Source organism: Chiroxiphia lanceolata, chromosome 27 (assembly GCF_009829145.1).
Source record: "Chiroxiphia lanceolata isolate bChiLan1 chromosome 27, bChiLan1.pri, whole genome shotgun sequence".
Classification (NCBI taxonomy): domain Eukaryota; kingdom Metazoa; phylum Chordata; class Aves; order Passeriformes; family Pipridae; genus Chiroxiphia; species Chiroxiphia lanceolata.
In genome coordinates this window covers 648,513-666,138 of record NC_045663.1, presented here as the reverse complement: position 1 = coordinate 666,138, position 17,626 = coordinate 648,513, and the positions used below count along the sequence as shown (strand labels likewise).

Below are 17,626 nucleotides of genomic sequence, written 5' to 3'. Positions count from 1 at the left end.
CACATACATGTACACACACGTGGATCTGCGGGGGGGGTGCAGGCACATGGCCCTCAGCAAACCACCCCCCACGCAGCACAGCCGAGGGCTGAGCACCTTGCAAGAGTGACTGGCACACATGGGGGCCCCCCCAGCACCCCACTCCTGCGTGAAGGGGGCCGGGGGGCCCCTGGGATGTGGCTGTGGGGGCGTATGGCCGAATGTCCCCGGGGCTGCGTCACTGCTGACGCACTGGCACTACCTGTGGGTCCCGCCGCTATAAATAGCCCCGTGCACGCCCCATCTGCCGCTCACACAGCAGCTCCAGTGAGGGGACACCCTGCTCTGTGCCCCCTGCACCACCGGGCCCAGGGCCCAGGCAGCCCCACACCAGCCCCAAAAATCTGAGCGGTGTCTGGAGGGAGCACGGTGGCGGTGGCACTGTGCCACCTGGCAGGGCCCGGGCTGGCAGGGCCAGCGCGGACGTCACCAGGGCTCCTCGAGGTCCTCGTAAACACGGTGATGCACCGGCACTGCCCTCTGGCCCCGTGTCCCCTCGGCCCTCCACGGTGTCCGAGACCACGCTGCGGGGACAGGACCCCCACGGCACAGAGTTGGGGCGACACGGAGAGTCAACCTTCGCCCACACCGGTGTCACCAGGGCCGTTTAAGTGTCATCCCCTGTGGAGGCCAACTGGCCCGTGTCCTCTCTCACAACACGTCAGCTGGGAGATTCTTTCGGGGGGGGATCTCCATGGAGGTGGGGAAGGGGATTTGGGGTCTTTGCTGCTGGCAAGGGCAGGCAGCCTGATTGGGACACCCAGTGAAGCTCCTGCTGCTGCTCTGTCCCCTCTCCGACCCCAGCCCCAGAGGGTGGGGGGTCTCCGGGGATGGGCTGGTGCCACACCCCCGGCCCCGCCACCCCTGTGATGTCACCGCCCAGGCACGCTGGGCTCTGCCGGCCACGCTGGGGGGGCTGAGGAGGCCCCGGGGCTGGGCAGGACATGGGGGGGACCCTCTGCCCCCCCGCCGGGCTGGAAGCAGGCCGGGGGTGCAGGGGAGGGAGGGAGGAGAAAGCTGCGCCCACACCCACACCAGCCACGTGTGCACGGCCGTGTTCACACACATGTGCACATGCAATGCACACAGGCTGTGTGTGTGCAGCCTCACAGAACAGTCCAGGGGAGCTGCAGCCCCTCACTGCAGATGGGGTGCTCAGCCTGCACTCCAGGGACCCCTGGGGACCCCAAGACCCCCCCCAGCCTGGGCACGCTGGGGCTGCACCTGCAGCCGGGCTGTGGTGCACACGTGTGCACGCTGGCTGTGTGCACACGCGTGTGCAAGGGCCCGTGGACACGTGTGGGGCAGTGGGAGGCCGTGGGGAGCGCCCTGGGGCCGTGGCCGGCGGGCGGGGTGAGACATTCCTTGCGGCGCTTGTTATTTTATCTGGTTCAAAGTCAGTTCCTGGAATGTTTTTAATTCCAGGATCCGTCCCTGCGCCGGCAGCTCCCGGCCCCCCCGGCTGCCTCTGCACCCCACGCCTGGGCTGCCAGCCCACAGCCCAGCCCCACGGCAGCACTGGGGCCTGGTGCAGGGGCCTCAGCCCTCCGGGGTCTCTGCGCCCTCAGGGATGCCCGGGGGTACCCATGGGTGCCCCAGCCTTGGCAGGTGCCCCAGAGCCGGGTGGGGGACTGTCTGCAGCTCTGTGTGGGGGCCAGGGCTTGCCCCCACCTGGACCCCGCTGCGGCAGACGCCGCGTTCCCAACTCGTGCCAGGGACACGCGGCAGCGTCGCCCACCCAGCGTCTGGCACCACCGTGCCAGCCCCGTCTCTCGCCCGCAGCCAGCGCCAGGCACAGCAGGGGAGATACCAGGGGGCCGTGGGGCTGGGGCTCCGTGACGTGCCCTGTGCTGGGGGGGAGCAGGAGGCAGCCACGGGGGTCCCAGGGCTGTGGGGGTGTGGGGTGGGCACACCGGGCACAGCGCTGCCCTCAGACAGGGGGTTCATGCACACACACATGGGGGGCACACGTGTGTTGTCAGGCTGGGTGTGCGGTGAGGCTGGGGGTGTTTGTGGGGTGCAGGGGGGGTGTGCAATGCGAGGGCTGGGCATGCAAGGACTGACGTGCTGCCCCACACATGCCTGTGCCCGGGTGTGTCCGGCACCGCGGGGCCGCAGCGTGGCCGGCGCCGTGGGCGTGCACGGGGCCCACGGGTGTGCCGGGAGCCCACGGGTGTGCCGGGAGCCCTGGGAGCTGTGGGAGCTGTGGGTGTTTCCTGGCGCACCCTCTGCAGCAAGGGCTGGGCGGAGGGACAAGGGGGGCACCCGCGCCAGCTGCCTGCACCCAGCAGCCGTGGGTGCACGGACACACACCCGTGTGCATGGGGACACACCCGTGTGCATGGGGACACACCCGTGTGCATGGGGACACTCCTACATACACACACACCTGTGCCTGGACACACACACACACACACACACACACACACACCTGCCAGGTGACACCCACGCTGCCCCCCTGGCAGGCGCCACACCACAGGCATGACGCTGGCGCTGTGGATTGCTCCATACTGGGAGCACTGGGATAAGCACAGCCTGGCAGCAGTGCCGGGTGCTGGCCAGGCTGGGGGCAGCGAGGAGGAGGAGGTGGTGTGGCACAATGCGGTGCCCCATGTCCGGGCTTGTCTCCTGCCATACCCCAGACAGCTCCTGTGGGTGCCTGGTCCATCGTGTGCCGTGCCACGCAGTGCCATGCCGTGCTCTGGGGCCTGTCCCAGCTCACACCCTGCAGCACCCACAGCTCCTCCAGGACTCCAGACCCTGAGCTGAGCCCATGGGATAGGAGCGGCTGTTGGGACCCCCAGGACGGGCTGGAGGTTTGGGGGCCCTGGGGGAGCCCCCACAGCACCGTGGTTTGCGTGCCCCCCCCCGCACGGCTGCCGGCGCGTGTCCCTTTGCGCACACGCGTGTGCGTGTCCCCCGCGTGCCCTCCCGGCAGCGATTGCCTTACAAGGTCTCCGTGTTGCTCCTGCCGCGGTCGGCGGCTCTTCCCGTTGCCAAATTTGGCACGGGCTGGGGGTGTCGGGGGGGCCGGGGGCTGCCGGGGGGGGCCCGGGGGCTGCTCTACCCGAAATGACGTCAAAGCAGGGCGCGGGGTGCCCGGTGCAGCTCCTGTCACCGCAGGAACCTGAGCTGCTTCCGCTCCCGCCCGGCTTCCTCCGGCACTCGGCTGCTCCTGGGGGTTTGGGGTCTGGCCAGCTCCCCACGGGAAGAACCGCCGAGCCCCCCATCCTGGCCATGGGGTGCTGAGTGCCCCATGGAGCTTTGGATTGTTCCCCCTCCCCAACCCCAGGGTGCAGGGACAGGGGATGGGGGACATGGCAGGGGACACAGGCAGCCACCTCTGCCCCCTCCCCATATAACAGCTCCCCATGAGGATTCATCCACCCCCAGGTGTGCCCAGGGCCTGAGGGTGACAGTGTCATCATGCCACCACGTCACTGTGTCTGTGTCACAGTGCAGTTCCAGGGGTGTCCCAGCCCAAACGGTCCCCTGCCCTGGCACCACACAGCCACCGACACCCCGAGACCCCCACAGTTCCCTCCCAGGGAACCTGGGGCCATGGGAAGGGGGTCCCATGGGTGGGATGGCACTGACAGATGTCCCCAGGGCCATCCCTATCCTGTCACCTTTCCCGGGGCAGGGGAAAGCCACAGGGACACTGACCTGCAACTGCAGGTGGGGAAACTGAGGCACAGCCAGGTTTGTGGCCACCAACCCCCCACCTTGGCCCGCGGCCACCCCGCCGTGACACAGGAGGCCAGGAAGGGAGGGAGGGAGAGAAGGAGCCAGCACCTGCAGCCAACCCAGCTGGTGGAACCGGCCCAGCTCCTCCGGGTGGGACGGGACCGGGAGCACCCGGTCGGATGAGCCCCCGCAGAGCCACGGGCCTGGGTCCGGCCCCTGGAGAGGGTGGAAACAGCCCTTCCCTGGAGGACGGGGCAGCTCCATCACCCCCCCTCCTGCGGGCACACACACGTGTGTGAGTGCTGAACACATGCATGGGCACCCACACATGGCTGTGTGCACGCGTGTGCAGGGCTGGGCACATCTACCTGGGCACATCTACCTGGACAGGTGTGCAGAGCACGTGTGGAGCTGAGGACACACGGCCCTGTGTGTGCACAGGCCCGTGGCTGTGTCACTGAGGGCAAGGACCTCAGGGTGCTGCAGGCAGGCTGAGGGGGTGCCTAGCTGTCCTGTGTGCCCTCCCCCCCCAACACCAACGGGGTGCCCAAACGTCCCCTTTCCTCCCCCATAACGACACCAGGCACGGTTGCATCCAGACTGCCCAAATTTATTTCAAAAATAAAAAATAAAATATTAAAGACCGAAAAAGCCTCGCTCTCCCCCCCGCCCCCCCCTCCCCGAAACACACACAAAAAAAAAAAGACTTTTACAGACAAAAAACACGTCACGTGGGGGCTCTATTTGCACAGATCCTGACGGAAAAAAATCCAAGTCGGACAAGAAAAAGGATCCTACGGCCTATGAAGACTATGTCAGTATTGGCTCAGTCGGGTCATTAATGTCTATAAATACCGGCCCCGCGGCCAGGACCGAGTTTGGGGTTATTTATTCAGGTTTTTTCTCTTTTTTTTTTTTCTTCTCCTTTTTTTTTTTAATTTTTTTTTAAATTAAAAAAGAAAATCCAACCACCCAAGTGGCGGGTGGGAAGGAGTCCAGCGACTCGGAAGTTGGGCTCGGCCGCGGAGGGAAAGCGCCTTGGCTTCTCCCTCCCCAAACAAAATTAACATCCCCCCAAAACAAAGCCCCCCCACCCCGTCCCCCCTCCCCGGGCTGCGGCGGCGGGGCCCAGGCACACACGTGTCCCCCCCGACTGCCCGGGGGGGCCCAGCCCCGCAGCCGAGCAATGCTACATATAGAAGGGAAGGAAAACAAACGGCCCCCAAATCGGGGGGGCTCCAGCACCTCCGAGAGAGACTTCACCTCCTCCTGCCTGCACTAGGGGGTGACGCGGGGGGGCCCAGAGCACCCCCCCGAGCCCCTCTTCACAGCAAAGCAGCAGCTTCGATATGTCCCAGGACCCCCCCAGGGTGTCGGGACCCCCATTCCCAGCCGGGGAGGCTGCGGGGAGGGGGCGGCTCCAGCTGCTCCCCCCATCTCCCCAAAGCCACGCGACCGGGGGGTGGGGGGCTCTCCCCGGGACACGCGGGTCGGCCCGAGGCGTCCAGTCGCAGGAGACGGCGAATCTCGAGGAGCCCCGGCCCGTGACACCCGCGCTGACCCCCCCGCAGGGGCGGCGACGGGACCCCCCGGCACAGTCCCCCGGGGCCCCCCCCGGGCACGGGCTCTCTATGCTACGACAAACTCGGATTTCATCTCGGCCTTGACCTCCGGCTTCCAGACCGAGTCCTCGAAGTCCAGGTCCAGGCTGCCCTCGCTGGAGACGCTGCTGTTGCTGTTGGTGCGCCCGGCCTTGCGGTTGGGCACCCAGTGGTACGGTGCCCGCGCGTCCCGCCGCGCCTTCCGCCGCAGCCGCTTCTGCTGCAGCAGCAGCTGCAGCCGCTCCACCTTGCAGCGCGTCGCCCGGTTCTCCGTCTGCCTCAGGCGGTCCCCTGCGGGGGGAGAGGGGACAGGGGGTCAGGGGGGGCTGCCGTGGACGGCTGGGGCCGGGGGGCATGCGGGCCCCCAGGCAGCCGCTCGTGGCACAGACGCGTGGACACCCCCACAGCAGGGGGAAGGGGGGTCGTGGGGACCTGCCCTGACCCACATCCAGGGGGATGCGCAGCCCCCACGGCAAAGATGCCTGGGCACCCCAAAAACCAGGGTCCCCATCATGGTGCCAGCTTGTCCCCAGTGTGGTGCAGCCCTTTTTGGGGTGCAGGGTCCCCACAACAACACTCCCTTTATACCCAAACAAGGCCCCCCCAGATGGACAGGGTCGGAGTCCTGGCACAGACGGGAGCTGGGGGTGACCCTGAGAAACCCTGGCCATGTCACCAGGGGCTGGAGCCAGCCGGGAGCTGCCCCCAGTGGGGGCCTGGACCCCCCCAATCTGGGAGAGAAGGAAGAGCAAACCCTGAGGGGGACGAGCCCCCCCTGGGCCGGCACCGGTGGTTTCACTTCTTTCCTCTAAGCAAATTGGGGGGTCTGGGGTGGGCACCTCCGGCACCTTCCGGCCCCGGGGGGCACAGGCGTGTCCCCACCACACGGGGGGGGGGGGGGGCCGTGGGAGTTCCTGCCACACCCCACAGGGTCCAGCCCTCCTGCCAATGATTGACACCTGTCAATCACCCAGCTACCCAGCCCCTCTCTGCTCATCCCGGCCACAGCCCCCAGGGTGATGTGATGAACCAGGGACCCCCAAGAGCTGTCGACCTTAAACCCCGACCCCTCCACGCTCGGGGGCAGCCAGACTCACCACTGGGCTTGCACATCCGGATCTGGCTTTGGCACTGGACGACAGGGTGCAGGGGGGGGGCGGCGGCCGCTGGCAGCGACTCTGAGGTAGTTTTGGTGGCGAGGTCCGGGGAGGCAGGCGGCGAGGACGAGGAGGAGAACTGCGTCTGGCAGCGGAGCTGCGTCAGGGACTGGGGCATGCCCTGGTAGTGTCGCGTGGCGCTGAGGAGGTCGTTCAGGATCTGCAGGATGGTGCCGATGTCCCGCCGCGGCCGCCCGCTGCTGTCCTGGCAGTTGGGGTGCAAAGTGCCTGGAGGGGGGCGGAGGTGGGTGTTAGACGAGCAGCCCCCCCAGATCCACAGCCCCATCGTCCCCACGTCCCCCAGACCCACAGCCCCCGGGAGGCTCAGCACCACGTACCGGAGAAGGTCCCTGAGAAGACCCCGGGCGCGTGGTTGACGAAGCTCTCGATGACCGCCCCGGGCTTGCGGGATCGGGCCGAGGGGGCCGGGCTGCTGCCTGGGGAGCTGCTGCTGCGGGAGCCACAGTCCACCTGGGAGGGGAGAAAAGCGGGATCAGCCTCTGGGAAGGGGTCTATGGGGGGCACACAGCCCTGCTCCTGCCCTTCTGCCTCCTCCCAAACAGCCAGGTCAGGGCTCCCAGGGAGCAAGGTGCAGCAGGCACCCCCAGCCCCAATTTTACTGGGACGCAAGGAGCTATGGCTGTCCCACCCCTCTGTGCACCAGTGTTCCCAGCCCTGGGAGTCCAAACAAGCCTGCCCCACCCTGCTGTGCTGTGTGAGGGGAAAAGGGAAGCAGCAGCAGCTCCTGTCCACTCTTGGGGACAGGCAGGGTGTGGGACAGGCAGGGTAAGAGCCTGGGTTACACCCTGTCCTTGAGTCCCTCCCCGGGACCTGGGGACATTCTGGAGGCCAGACTAGGGGACAACCCTGTTCCACGTATGGGGAAACTGAGGCAGGGACAGGCATTGCCACGGCAGGGCTGGCAAGTTCACGGCTTCGCTTCCCTGCCCCAAAGACCCCGGGACCCCCCGGACTCACCTCTGAGCAGGAGGAGACCACGCTGCTGTTCACCGTCTGCGCGCTGGCCCCGTGCGAGCGGAACATCCCGGCGGTGATGGGCGCGGGGTGGGGGGCGTTACAGTACATGGGGGGGGCCGGCGTGGCGGGCGTGGGGCTGGGGGCCGGGCTCTGCTGGCACGTGGGCACCACGGGGATGCGGGCGAAGCCAGAGCCGGCGGCGCCGTGCAGCGTCCGGCAGTGGGGGCTGGCGCTGGCCCCCGCCTCGCCGCGGCTGGCGATGAGGTGCCGGTGCTGGAGCTGCCCCGTGCTCTGCTGGGCCGCCAACTGCAGCTGCACGAACATCATGTGGTCCCCCACGCGCAGGGCCAGGGTCAGCGGGGACCGGCCCGACAAGAAGTCATTGACCTGCGGAGAGAAGGGACCCCTTTCAGCTGTGGCGCTCAGTGAGACCACGCAGAGACCCCCCCACCCCAGTGCCAAGGAGGGGGGCGGTGGTTGCCCCCCTGGGGCCAAGCAGGGGAGGGTGGTTGCCCCCACAGGTCTCCTGCAGCCATAGAGACGGGTCATTGGGGCAGGGAAGGGGTGACACCCGCCACAGCCCCTCAGCCGTGCCAGGCTGGCGGGAGAGCTTGGCTGCTGTCCCCGTACGACCCCGTTCCAGTGCCAGCTCTGTCAGCTGACGGTGCCGGGGGGGTATTTTTCTTCCTTCTGCCCTTCCTGCCCTTTATTCCACAGCAGCAAGATGCCCTCCCTGCCTGGCCACCCTCCCCAGCACAGATCCCAGCAGCTCCCTGTGGGCAGGGACAGGCAGGGGCTGCAGCCAGGGCTGCCCACAGCCCCACACCTGGCCCTGGGGCCAGCACTGCTGTTCTGGCCAGCCCAGTGCCCGGGGAGTGGGTGCCCCCACAGGCACAGGGAGAACGGGAGGGGGCAGGTGAGGACATGCTGGGTCCTTGCATGCCCACCCCCGTGACTCAGGGCTGCCAGGCAGGGAAGTGCAGCCCACCTGCCCCCCTTCCCCTACACAGAGGGCAGACTGGGGGGGGCAGGCCCTGCCCAGCCCGGAGGCTCCAGCTCCGGCAGGTGATGGAGCAGCTGCAGCGCAGAGACAAGAGCTGGGGCCTGACCCTGCCCAGGCCGCAGCTGTGGGGGGGCCCCCCAATCCCCAACACCTGCCGCCCCCCAGCACAGCCCGCTCAGCCCCCACGACACATAAATCACTTGGCAGCTGTGCCAGGGAACAGGGGAGCCCCCGACATCGTGGCGGGGCTGGGGCAGCCGTGAGCCCCCCCAGCACCCCCTGCCCTGCAGGGGGGCTGTGCCTCTCGCCCCCGCCAGCCCGGGGCTCACGTGGGGCTGTGGGCAGGACCCGGGGTCAGGGCTAATGGGGATGACGCCACCCCCCAGCCGCGCTATTCCAGGGCACAGCAGGGCCCGGCTTTCCCAGCCCGTCACGTGCGGTGCCGCGCTCGGCTCCCGACGTCACCCACCCACACCCCACGGCACCTTCGGGGCGCAGCCATCACCCGTGGCGGGATGAGGCGAAGGATCCCTGGCAGCCCCACCACCCCCCTGCCCCCAGCGCTGCCGAGCGGGGCCCCCCCGGCCCCGGCCCCGCTCCCCCGCTGCCGCGGAGGCCGGTTCTGAGAAGCCGTGGGAAAAGCAGCTTTAAAAATACCAGCAGCAAAGCCCCGAGCGTGTCAGGCGGAGGCTGCAGAGGAAGGGGTGGGCGGGAAGGAGACACTGCAGCTCTGGACAGGGAGGTTACGGGGCGAGGGGGCGGGAGAGGACGGCGGGCACGCACATGGGCACGCGTGTGCACACGCGTGTGCACGCACAGAGCACCTGGGCGCAGGAAAGCGTCACCCCCGCCCCCGTCCTGCCTCAGTTCCCCTGCCCACAGCAGCCTGGATGGCCTCACACCAGGCTGGCAGCCCCGTCCTCACTGCTCAGCCACGACCACCGGCCACGTCCAGAGCTCCAGCCACCTCCTGCCCCTGCATGGGGCTGCTGGGCCACCCCATCCCTGCTGCTGCTCTCAGAGTCAGTGTAGGGGGGTCATTTCACACAGGGACCCCCCACATCACATCCCCACACCACTTCCTCATGCTTGGGAAGGGGACCAGTCCCCTCCAGCCCCCATCCTGTTCCCACCACACTACTGAGTGGGGAGCGGGGTCTCTCACAGCCCCCCGGCCCCACCCCACACACAGGGGGAGGCAGCGGGGCAGGACCCCCGTGCCAGCCCCCCACCCTGCCCCAGCCCTGGCTCCGCACCCGCGTTCCCGGGGGAGCCCCGTGCGCGTCCCCGGGGCCCTCTGACGTCAGTGGCCTCCCGCTCCCCGTGACTCACCCCGGCCTGCCCTGCCTGACCCCTCGCCAGCGTCGGGAGAAACCAGAGCACCCCAACCCCAACCCAACCCCCACCGGGCCCGCATTGCTGGCACTTCCCAGGGGCACCAAGAACCACCCCCTCGGTCCCCAGCCGAAGGGGTCCCAGGGCCCCCCGCAGCACCCCTGGGGCTGGGCCGTGGCCCTGAGCCGGCCGGGTCCCCGCGGCGCCCCAGCTCCGGGGCTCCCAGCACCCGCCCCCGCGCCGCTGCCAACCCCCCCGGCGAAACCAGCCCGCTCCAATGCAAACACGTCCCACCCAGCCGCCCGCTCGGCCGCCCACGCCGGGAGGACCCCGTCCCTCCCAGCCGGCTCTGCCACGGGGGCCAGCACAGCCCCGCCAGGGGGGCTGGGACCACTGGGCCCCCCAGAGCCCCCACACCCAGGAGCCCCCCGGGGACCCTGCCAAGCCCTGGGGGGCTCAGCCGCACTTGGGGCCCACAGGGATGGGGCAAGTGTCTCCCGGCTGCTTCTCAGAAACGCAGATGACTCAGAGAACGCCGCATTCCCGCCTCGCTCCGACGCCTGGCCCCGTGTCACCCCGGCCCCCAGCCCCAGACACCTCCAGGCCCCTCACTCTGGGCTGGCAGAGAGTGGAAGCTGCCCCCAGTGAGCCCCTGCCCCACATGGGGAGGGCAGCACCCCCAAACAGGCACAGGGAAACCATCCTGGGAGATCCAGAGGGGAAAGACAAGGCTAAGGCAAATATGAGAAGGGGGAGCAGGAAATGGCCCCACGTCCCCTGCAGGGTCTCCAGTTGGGCACAGCTGGGAACCCCATCTAGCCACTTGTGTCGGTGCCCAGGGGTTTCTCTGTGCCAAGGGGGGCAGAGGGTCAGAGCCCCCAAGCCACATTCCTCCAGCTGCAGCTCCTGGCCCTCGAAGAGCAGGATGCGTCCCCCCCCACAACATTCCTGGGCAGAGGCACTGGGGGAAGGCAGAGCCGAGGCAGAGGGACCGAAGGGTTTGTGGGCTCCCTGGAAAGCGGGGGCAGCTGTGCGGGGCGGAAGGAAGCGCGGGAGCATTTCCAGGAAGCCCCCGTGCCCAGCAGCCACTTCCCCAAAGGCTGGGGAGGGGGTGGCAGCGCCCCGGCCCCCCCCCCACCCCCAGAGGAAGCGGCTCAGCTCTCCCTGCGCTCCGGAGGCTGCGTGACGCAGGCAGAGCCCAGCAAAGCATGAATGGGAGGAGTGGTTTCCTGCCCCCCCTCCCGCCGCCCCCCAGGTGCTGGCGGTTCCTCCTGCTCAGCCCCGGCTTCCTGAATCACCGACCGGAGGAACCTGCGGTGGGCAGGGAGGTGTGGAGTCGCTTCCCACAGCCAGTGCCAGACCGTAGCCTGCCCACCCACCCACCCACCCTCCTCTGCCCTGCTGTGCTTGGCCGAGGGGGCCACAGCCCAGTGCAAGGGGCACCCCGAGCTCCATGGGCTCCTTGGCTCCCCAGTCCATCCCACCCCGGTGTGGAGCTGCACAGCCTCACGAGAAATACCTGCAGCCCTGAGACCGGGATATGCACTGGGACCCCCGGGCTGGGCTGCCAGCACCAGCCCCCTCTCACAGCTCTGCACCCCAGCTGGGATGGGCAGCACCCCACGAGCACCCTGGGGACCCCGGCAGCCTCTGGCACAGGGCTCCGGTCCAAGCTCACCCCCCTGGCCCACATGGGGTTAAACCAGCCCCCAAAAGACAAGGTCACCCCGGGCAGCCAAGGCACTGCAGGTCAGTCCCTGCAGGCAGGGCAGCTTGGCCCTTGCCGCATCCCCACAGTGTGAGGGGGCACAGCCATGCCCCCACCAACCCCCTGTCCGATCCCTGGCACCATGCAGGGCTCAGCTCCTTCCCCAAATTCAGCAAGGCAGGTTATAGAAAACCCAAAAAACCAACCCTTAAAAAAACGAATCTGCAGCATCAGCCAGAAAAAGGAAGGAAAGAGTTTCACAGCAGTAACAGAGACGGAAAACAAAGGAGCGGGGCCTGCGCAGCTGGGGGTAAATTCCACCTTCGCGGCAGGAGCCGGCGGCTGCGCGCGCACCCACGGCTCACCCACGGCTCTCCCACCCTGGGAACGCTTCCGCCCCATGGCTGAGACCCCCCAGCAGCGAGGACCCCCCACCCGCCCACCTCCCACCCCGCCAACTGCCAGGATCTCCCCAGCGATTCAACCGCGGCCCCGCCAACGCCGCCCGCGGGCCCCTCCACACCCCCCTCCTTGGGGCCCGGCACCCCAGCACAAGGCCACTGAGCAGGGACATGGAGAGGGACACCGAGAGGGCCAGAACACTCGGGCACAGTCAATGCCACCCCCCAAGGATGGCTCCAAGGAGAGGGGGAAGTGCCCTTTGGGCACAGGGGGGAAGCTGGGCTCTGCAGCCCCACAAGCCCCCAGTGTGGCCCTGCCAGCCCCCTCAACACCCACAACACGGGGCAGATGGGCAGCCCTGTCCCTGCACTTTGGGGTGGGCAGCTGGGGGGGTCTGCAGCCCCACAACCCCAGGCAGGGCCCTGAGCTGCCCAGCTCTGCCACCGACCTGCTGAGTGACCTTGAGTGAGTCACTTCACCTCCCCAGCTCCGGGCTTGTTTGGGCTGCGAGGCTGCGGTGCGGGACCTCCCTGCGCCTGGCGCTGCTCAGGGTGACGGTGCCCGCCCCGGGCACCACCCTCAGCATTCCCAGCCCTGCTGAAGCCCTCAGCATTCCCAACCTCAGCGAAGCACCAACGCCAAAGCTTTTGGGAGGGGAAGCAAAGTGAGGCCGCCGCGGTCCTTTCCCCCCCCCCCCCCCGCCTTTGTCTCCATCCTGCCTCAGCATCCAGCCTCTCACCTGAGTTTCAGTTAAGCTTTCCAGCGCTTGCATCACCGACTGTTCTGGCCTGGACGCCTGGGACTGGAAAAAAAAGGAGGAGGGGGGGGATTAACATTACAAATGCAGAGAAGGAGGGGGCGTCCGCAGCAGGAGGGAGGGATGACATGTCACTTCCACTATTTCTACACAAGCCCTGAGAAAGGAGTGAAATATTAAACCTGCTGCCGTGCCCAGCCCAGTGCTGCCTCCTCAGCGAGGGCTGGGGCAGCAGAGCCTCGGGGCCGCCAGCACATCACATCCTCATCCTCATCCTCGCCCGGGGCTTTAATAATAGACAGGGACGAGTGGGAGGGAGCAGCAGGAAAAGGGCACTCACCATCAATCCAGCCTCCACGGTGGGCACCAGTGTCAGCTTGCTGCCTTCCACGACCCCCAGGTCCTGCAGTTTGCCGGAGCTCAGGCGGCTGCAGGGAGAGATACCAAAAGTGGGGTCAGTGCAGGCCAGACAGACCCCCCGGGGGGACACACGAGGGGGGACACCAGCTGCAAGCCTGCCTGCTCCCAGGGGACCAAGCCCACCCACCCCAAGCAATTCCAACCCCTGACAGGCAGGAGGGGATCCCAGCACCCCACTGCTCAGCTGACCCCCAGAGGGGGAGCTCACAGTGTGGGGCACCCCTGGCTCCGGGCATGGGGCAGTGCCGGCGGGGCTGCAGCCATCGGGGTGAAGGGGTCAGCGAGGAGCTGGGCTGGGGAGGGGGTACGGGGGGGGCTCCATGGCTTCGTGGCACAGGAAACCTGCCCACGGGGGGAGGCGGTGGGAGAGAAGCTGGGACAAACGTGGGCGGGGGAGGCAGCACTGTGAAGGTGCCCCCCCCGACCCCGCGGGTGCCGGCAGATGGACGCGGTGTCCCCGTGTGTCCCCCCCTCCGATCCGGGAGAGACTCTCCAAGTTACTCCGGGCTCGGCCCCACGCGGGCCCCGCTGCACGCGGGGGGTGCGCAGCCCCTCGGCCCGAGCCCCCGGCAGACAAAGGCCCCCCCGGCGCTGGGGGCTCGGGGGGGGCCGGACCGCGCCGCCGCCGGGGCTGAGCCCAGAACAAAGGGCCGGGGCACGGCCGGGCCCCGCCGCCCACAAAGGAGCCCCGGCAGGGCCGGGCGAGGGGGCGGCGGCCGCGCTCCGGTCCCGGCCCGGCGCCCCCTCCCTCCACCCGAGCCCCCCTCCCTCCCTCCCTCCGGCCCGGCCCCCGCTCGCCCCCGCCGCGGCCCCCCGGGCTGTCCCCCCCCCCCGCCCCGCACAGGAATGGGGCCGGGAAGGGGGAGGGGGCGGGAGCCTTTGTGCGGTGCCGAGCCCGGTGCGAGGGGGCCGCCCCCGCGCCCAGCCCCGCTGCCGGGGGGCTGAGGACCCCGGGCCCCCCGAGCCGCGCCGAGCCCCCCCGTGACGTACCTCTCTTTGTGCAGCAGCGCCAGCCGCTCCTTGGGCACCTTGAGGCGCTGGGACAGCCGGCGCTTCAGCCCCTCCACCGTCTCTTCGGCGGGCACGGAGAGCTCATAGCGCGTGCCGGTGGTGGTGTGGATGTAGAGGTTCATGGGGGGCTCGGGCGGCCCCACCTCGCAGGCGGGAGCCCCGCGGCTGCAGCTCCTGGCGCCGGGCTGCGGGTCCATCCGCCGACCTGCGGGGGCAGCGGCGGTCGGTGCCGGGGGGCGACGGCGGGACGCGGCGGGGGGGTGCGGGAGCGGACAAAGGAGAGAGCGGGGCCCGCTCCGCCGCTCGCCCGGCGGGACCCACGGGAGCTCCGGCTGCGCGGCGAGGCCTCGGGCGGGGGCCGGGAGGTGGCGGGGGGCGGCTGTGGGGGCGGGGGGGGGGGGTCCCCAAGCAAGGCTGTACCGGCCGGGCCCGCCGCGGCCCGGGCGAAGAAAATAAAATATGTATATAAAAATAAAAAATATAAAATCCCCCGTGCTCGCCCCGCTCCGGTGGCCGCCGCGGGAGGGGGGCGGTAGAAGCGGCGCTGCCCGTCCCTGCCTGCCGCCTGCCCCTGCTCTGCCGCCTCCTTTCTTTCTCCTCGCCGCCGCTCTGCGCTCTCGGAGCGGGGTGTCTGGGGGCGGGGTGAGGCCCGAGGCCGCGGCGAGGGGCGGGGAGGCCGCGTCGCTCCCCCCTCGGTGGGGCCGGACCCGCCGAACCGGCCGCCGCTCGCGCTGCCGTGGGAGCACCGGGGGGGAGGGAAGTTACAATGTAGCAACGTCCCGGGGGGCGGGGCCTCGCCCTCATTCACTCCGGCTCCTCCGGCGGCCGCAGCCAATGGCGGCGCGCCGGGCGCCCAGACATCCGCGGTGGCGGCCAATGGGGGGCGGGCGCAGGCCCCCCCCACGTGGCCTCGGTGGGCGGGGCGGCCCGGCCGGATTCCTCCCGCCCACGCGGCCGCGCGGCCCCGCCCCCGGCCCCGCCCCCCGCGCGCCCTCGCGCCGCGCCTGGAGCCATTCATAATCCCGGCGCACAACAAAGGGGCGCGGGGCTGGAACGGGGGGTCCGGCCGGGCACCCCCTCTCCGCGGGGGCCACCGGGCTTGGCGTGCGAGGCCCGGGCGCCGCGGAGGGGTGAACGCGGGACACGGGCAGGCGGCGGCCCCGAGGCGCCGCGGCGGGGGCGGTGAGCGGCCCCCGCACCGGAGGAGGCCGCGGCGGGAGGTGACTGCCCGCGGGGCCGGGCGGGAGCCGGAGCCCCCGGAGCCGAGTGACGCGGGGACACAGAGGCGGAAAGGGCGGAGGGGACCCGCACAGTCACCCGCGGCCGGTCACACCCGCCCGGTCACACGCACCCGCCCCGTCACCTTCCTTAGTGACGCCGTTACAGCTACGGGGAACCGTCCCGACACGGGGCTGAGCCCCCCCCCCGCGCCCCCCAGCACACTTCTAGGTCCCTTATCCCCAGTCCCGCAGCGGGGACCTCCACCCCAGCGGTCCCAGCCCCGGCTGCCCCTCCCGGGGGGCGGAACGGACGCCCCGGGGCTCCGGCCCGGCTCCCGCACCGGGGGGGCCCGGGGGGGGCTATGAGTCAGCAAAGCGCGGGCGCCCCCTGCCGGCCCCGCCGCGCCTCCTGCGCCCGGGGGGGCCGCGGGGGCCGCACCGGGGAGCGCTCACCGAGCCGCCGGGTGGCCCTGACCGAGCGACCGGGAGGCCCCGCCGCGGTGCGGCCCGGGGCCGCTGCCCGCCCGCCGGGACGGAGCGAACCGGCCCGGGCAGCCTCCCCCGGTACGCCGCTCCCCGGGACGCGATGGGGATCGAGGGGGGCGCACCGAGGTCCCGGAAGCCGGAGCGACCCAGCTCCCGTTCCCCGAGGGCAAACAAAGCCCCGACTGACCAGGGACACGCTGGGTCCCGGCGGGTGGGCAGCGCTCCCGGACACCCCGAGCGGGGCTCTGCCGTGAGTGCCCCCGGGAGCCCCGGGGAAGCGGGGCCACCCCGCCCGCTCCAGGGAAAGCAGCGTAGTGAGCGCGGTCCCGGTCCGTGGATCCCCCCCGCACCCCCACCTGGGCTCCCCCCGGCCCGGCGCGGCCCCACTCACCGAGCGCGGCCCCGCGGATCCCGGCGCGGCGGGAGCTCAGCTGTCTCCGGCGGCAGGAAGAGGGAGAGAGACCCCAGAAACGTCCCGGGGGGAGGTGGCGGTCGGTGCGGTGTCCCCTGCCGAGCGCTGCAGCCGGTCCGAGCGCAGCCCTGACGCGGAGCTGCCGGGGAGGTGCCCCAAGTTTTATCCCGCACCGCCCGGGGTGGAGCCTGGCGGGGGCAGGGACCGGGCAGGGACCGGGCTGGCCCCGGCAGCGGCCCCGGCGGTACCCGCACCTGCTCCCGCGGGGGGTTCCGGCCCTTGCCCCCGAGTCCCAGTCCCAGTCCTGCCCCAGGAGTCCCAGACTCTGCCCCCCGTTTCGGATCCTGCTTCTGATATGCCGGCTCGCCGTCTCCCTGATCCCGGTCTCAGCCCACCGGGGACGTCTTGGCCCCTCCCGGGGTCGTCTTGGCCCCTCCCGAGATCTCGGCTCTGCCCCACCGGGCCTCCCGGTCCTGGCGCTGCCCCTGCTCTCGCGAGGCCGCTGCAGGAAGGGCAGGGGGGACCAGCCCCCCGTGGGTCGTGAGGCGGGGACAGATCAGACACCTCTCCCGGTCCGGGTGCCCCCTCATTAGGGTCAAAGGCAGTCCGCGGGCAGGGAATGGATGGGCTGAGCTCTCCTTGGGAGCTGAGTGTCAAAGCTGCTGCTCGTGGAGACTCGATGTCTAATATCGAGACTCTCTGATGTCTAATAACAAGGTTGGGCCGGCCCTCCCTCCCCCAGGGATTCCCTCTGCCCAACCACCCACTTCCCAGCCAGGACACAGATTCAGCCCTACAGGGTTTTTTGAAGCAGAGGAGAAGTGGGCTGGTGGGCACCAATGCTGGGGGGCAATGCCCCCGGGGGCAGGGGGTGGAACCCTGTTCCCCCCAGGCCGCAGTGTGCGGGGCCAGTGGCCGCCCCGCCTGCACAGGGAGGTGCTCGTGACCTCGGGCTGCCTCGCTGGGTCTCTCTCTCGCAGACAATGCCCTGGCACACCGAGACACAAAGCAGCTGGAGGGGGGATCTGGCGGCCAGTCTGCAGCGGGGAGGGGGCCGCACACCCTGGCCCACGAGGGAGCGGTGCAGGGGCCCGGCGGGAGCCGAGGGAGGGCTCAATGCAGCCCCAAAATGCTCCCGCTGCGCCCCTCCCGCACAGCCTCCCCTGGGCTGGGTGCAGATGGCTGGGTGGGATTGAGGCCCCTCGTGTGCGAGGCGCAGAGCTGGGCTGGGAGGGACCCTTTGTGGCTCAGCCTGCAGCCCCCCGCCCACCTCGGCCCCCTCCGGGCTCTCAGGGGGGAGATGAGCTCAGGCGGCTCCAGCTCCGGCTCCTGCCATTGTTGTCCCTGGGAGAGGGGCCGGGGCAGGGATGCGCCATTGTTCTCCCCGGGAGCTGTGGAGCTCCTGGCCTG

The 17,626-nt window shown here is 69.9% G+C and overlaps 1 protein-coding gene across 1 annotated transcript; it reads right to left on the bottom strand.

Moving 5' to 3' along the window:
• Positions 1-4,623: 4,623 nt before the first annotated feature.
• Positions 4,624-16,354, bottom strand: MIDN (midnolin). Its single transcript, XM_032711930.1, has 8 exons — positions 16,196-16,354; positions 14,078-14,303; positions 13,008-13,095; positions 12,650-12,712; positions 7,463-7,849; positions 6,823-6,955; positions 6,425-6,712; positions 4,624-5,618 (listed from the first exon to the last, which is right to left on the bottom strand). Exons 2-8 carry the CDS (start codon positions 14,293-14,295, stop codon positions 5,356-5,358), a joined length of 1,440 nt encoding a protein of 479 aa, XP_032567821.1. The 5' UTR covers positions 14,296-14,303; positions 16,196-16,354; the 3' UTR covers positions 4,624-5,355.
• Positions 16,355-17,626: the final 1,272 nt, after the last annotated feature.

Bases quoted from the DNA above. Each gene is read 5' to 3' on its own strand.
- MIDN (XM_032711930.1), bottom strand. From the start codon at position 14,295: ATGGACCCGCAGCCCGGCGCCAGGAGCTGCAGCCGCGGGGCTCCCGCC. The intron at 12,713-13,007 runs GTGAGTGCCCTT...TTTTTTTTCCAG, and splicing joins CCGTGGAGGCTGGATTGATG to TCCCAGGCGTCCAGGCCAGA. The intron at 6,956-7,462 runs GTGAGTCCGGGG...CTCCCCTCCCAG, and splicing joins TGGTCTCCTCCTGCTCAGAG to GTGGACTGTGGCTCCCGCAG.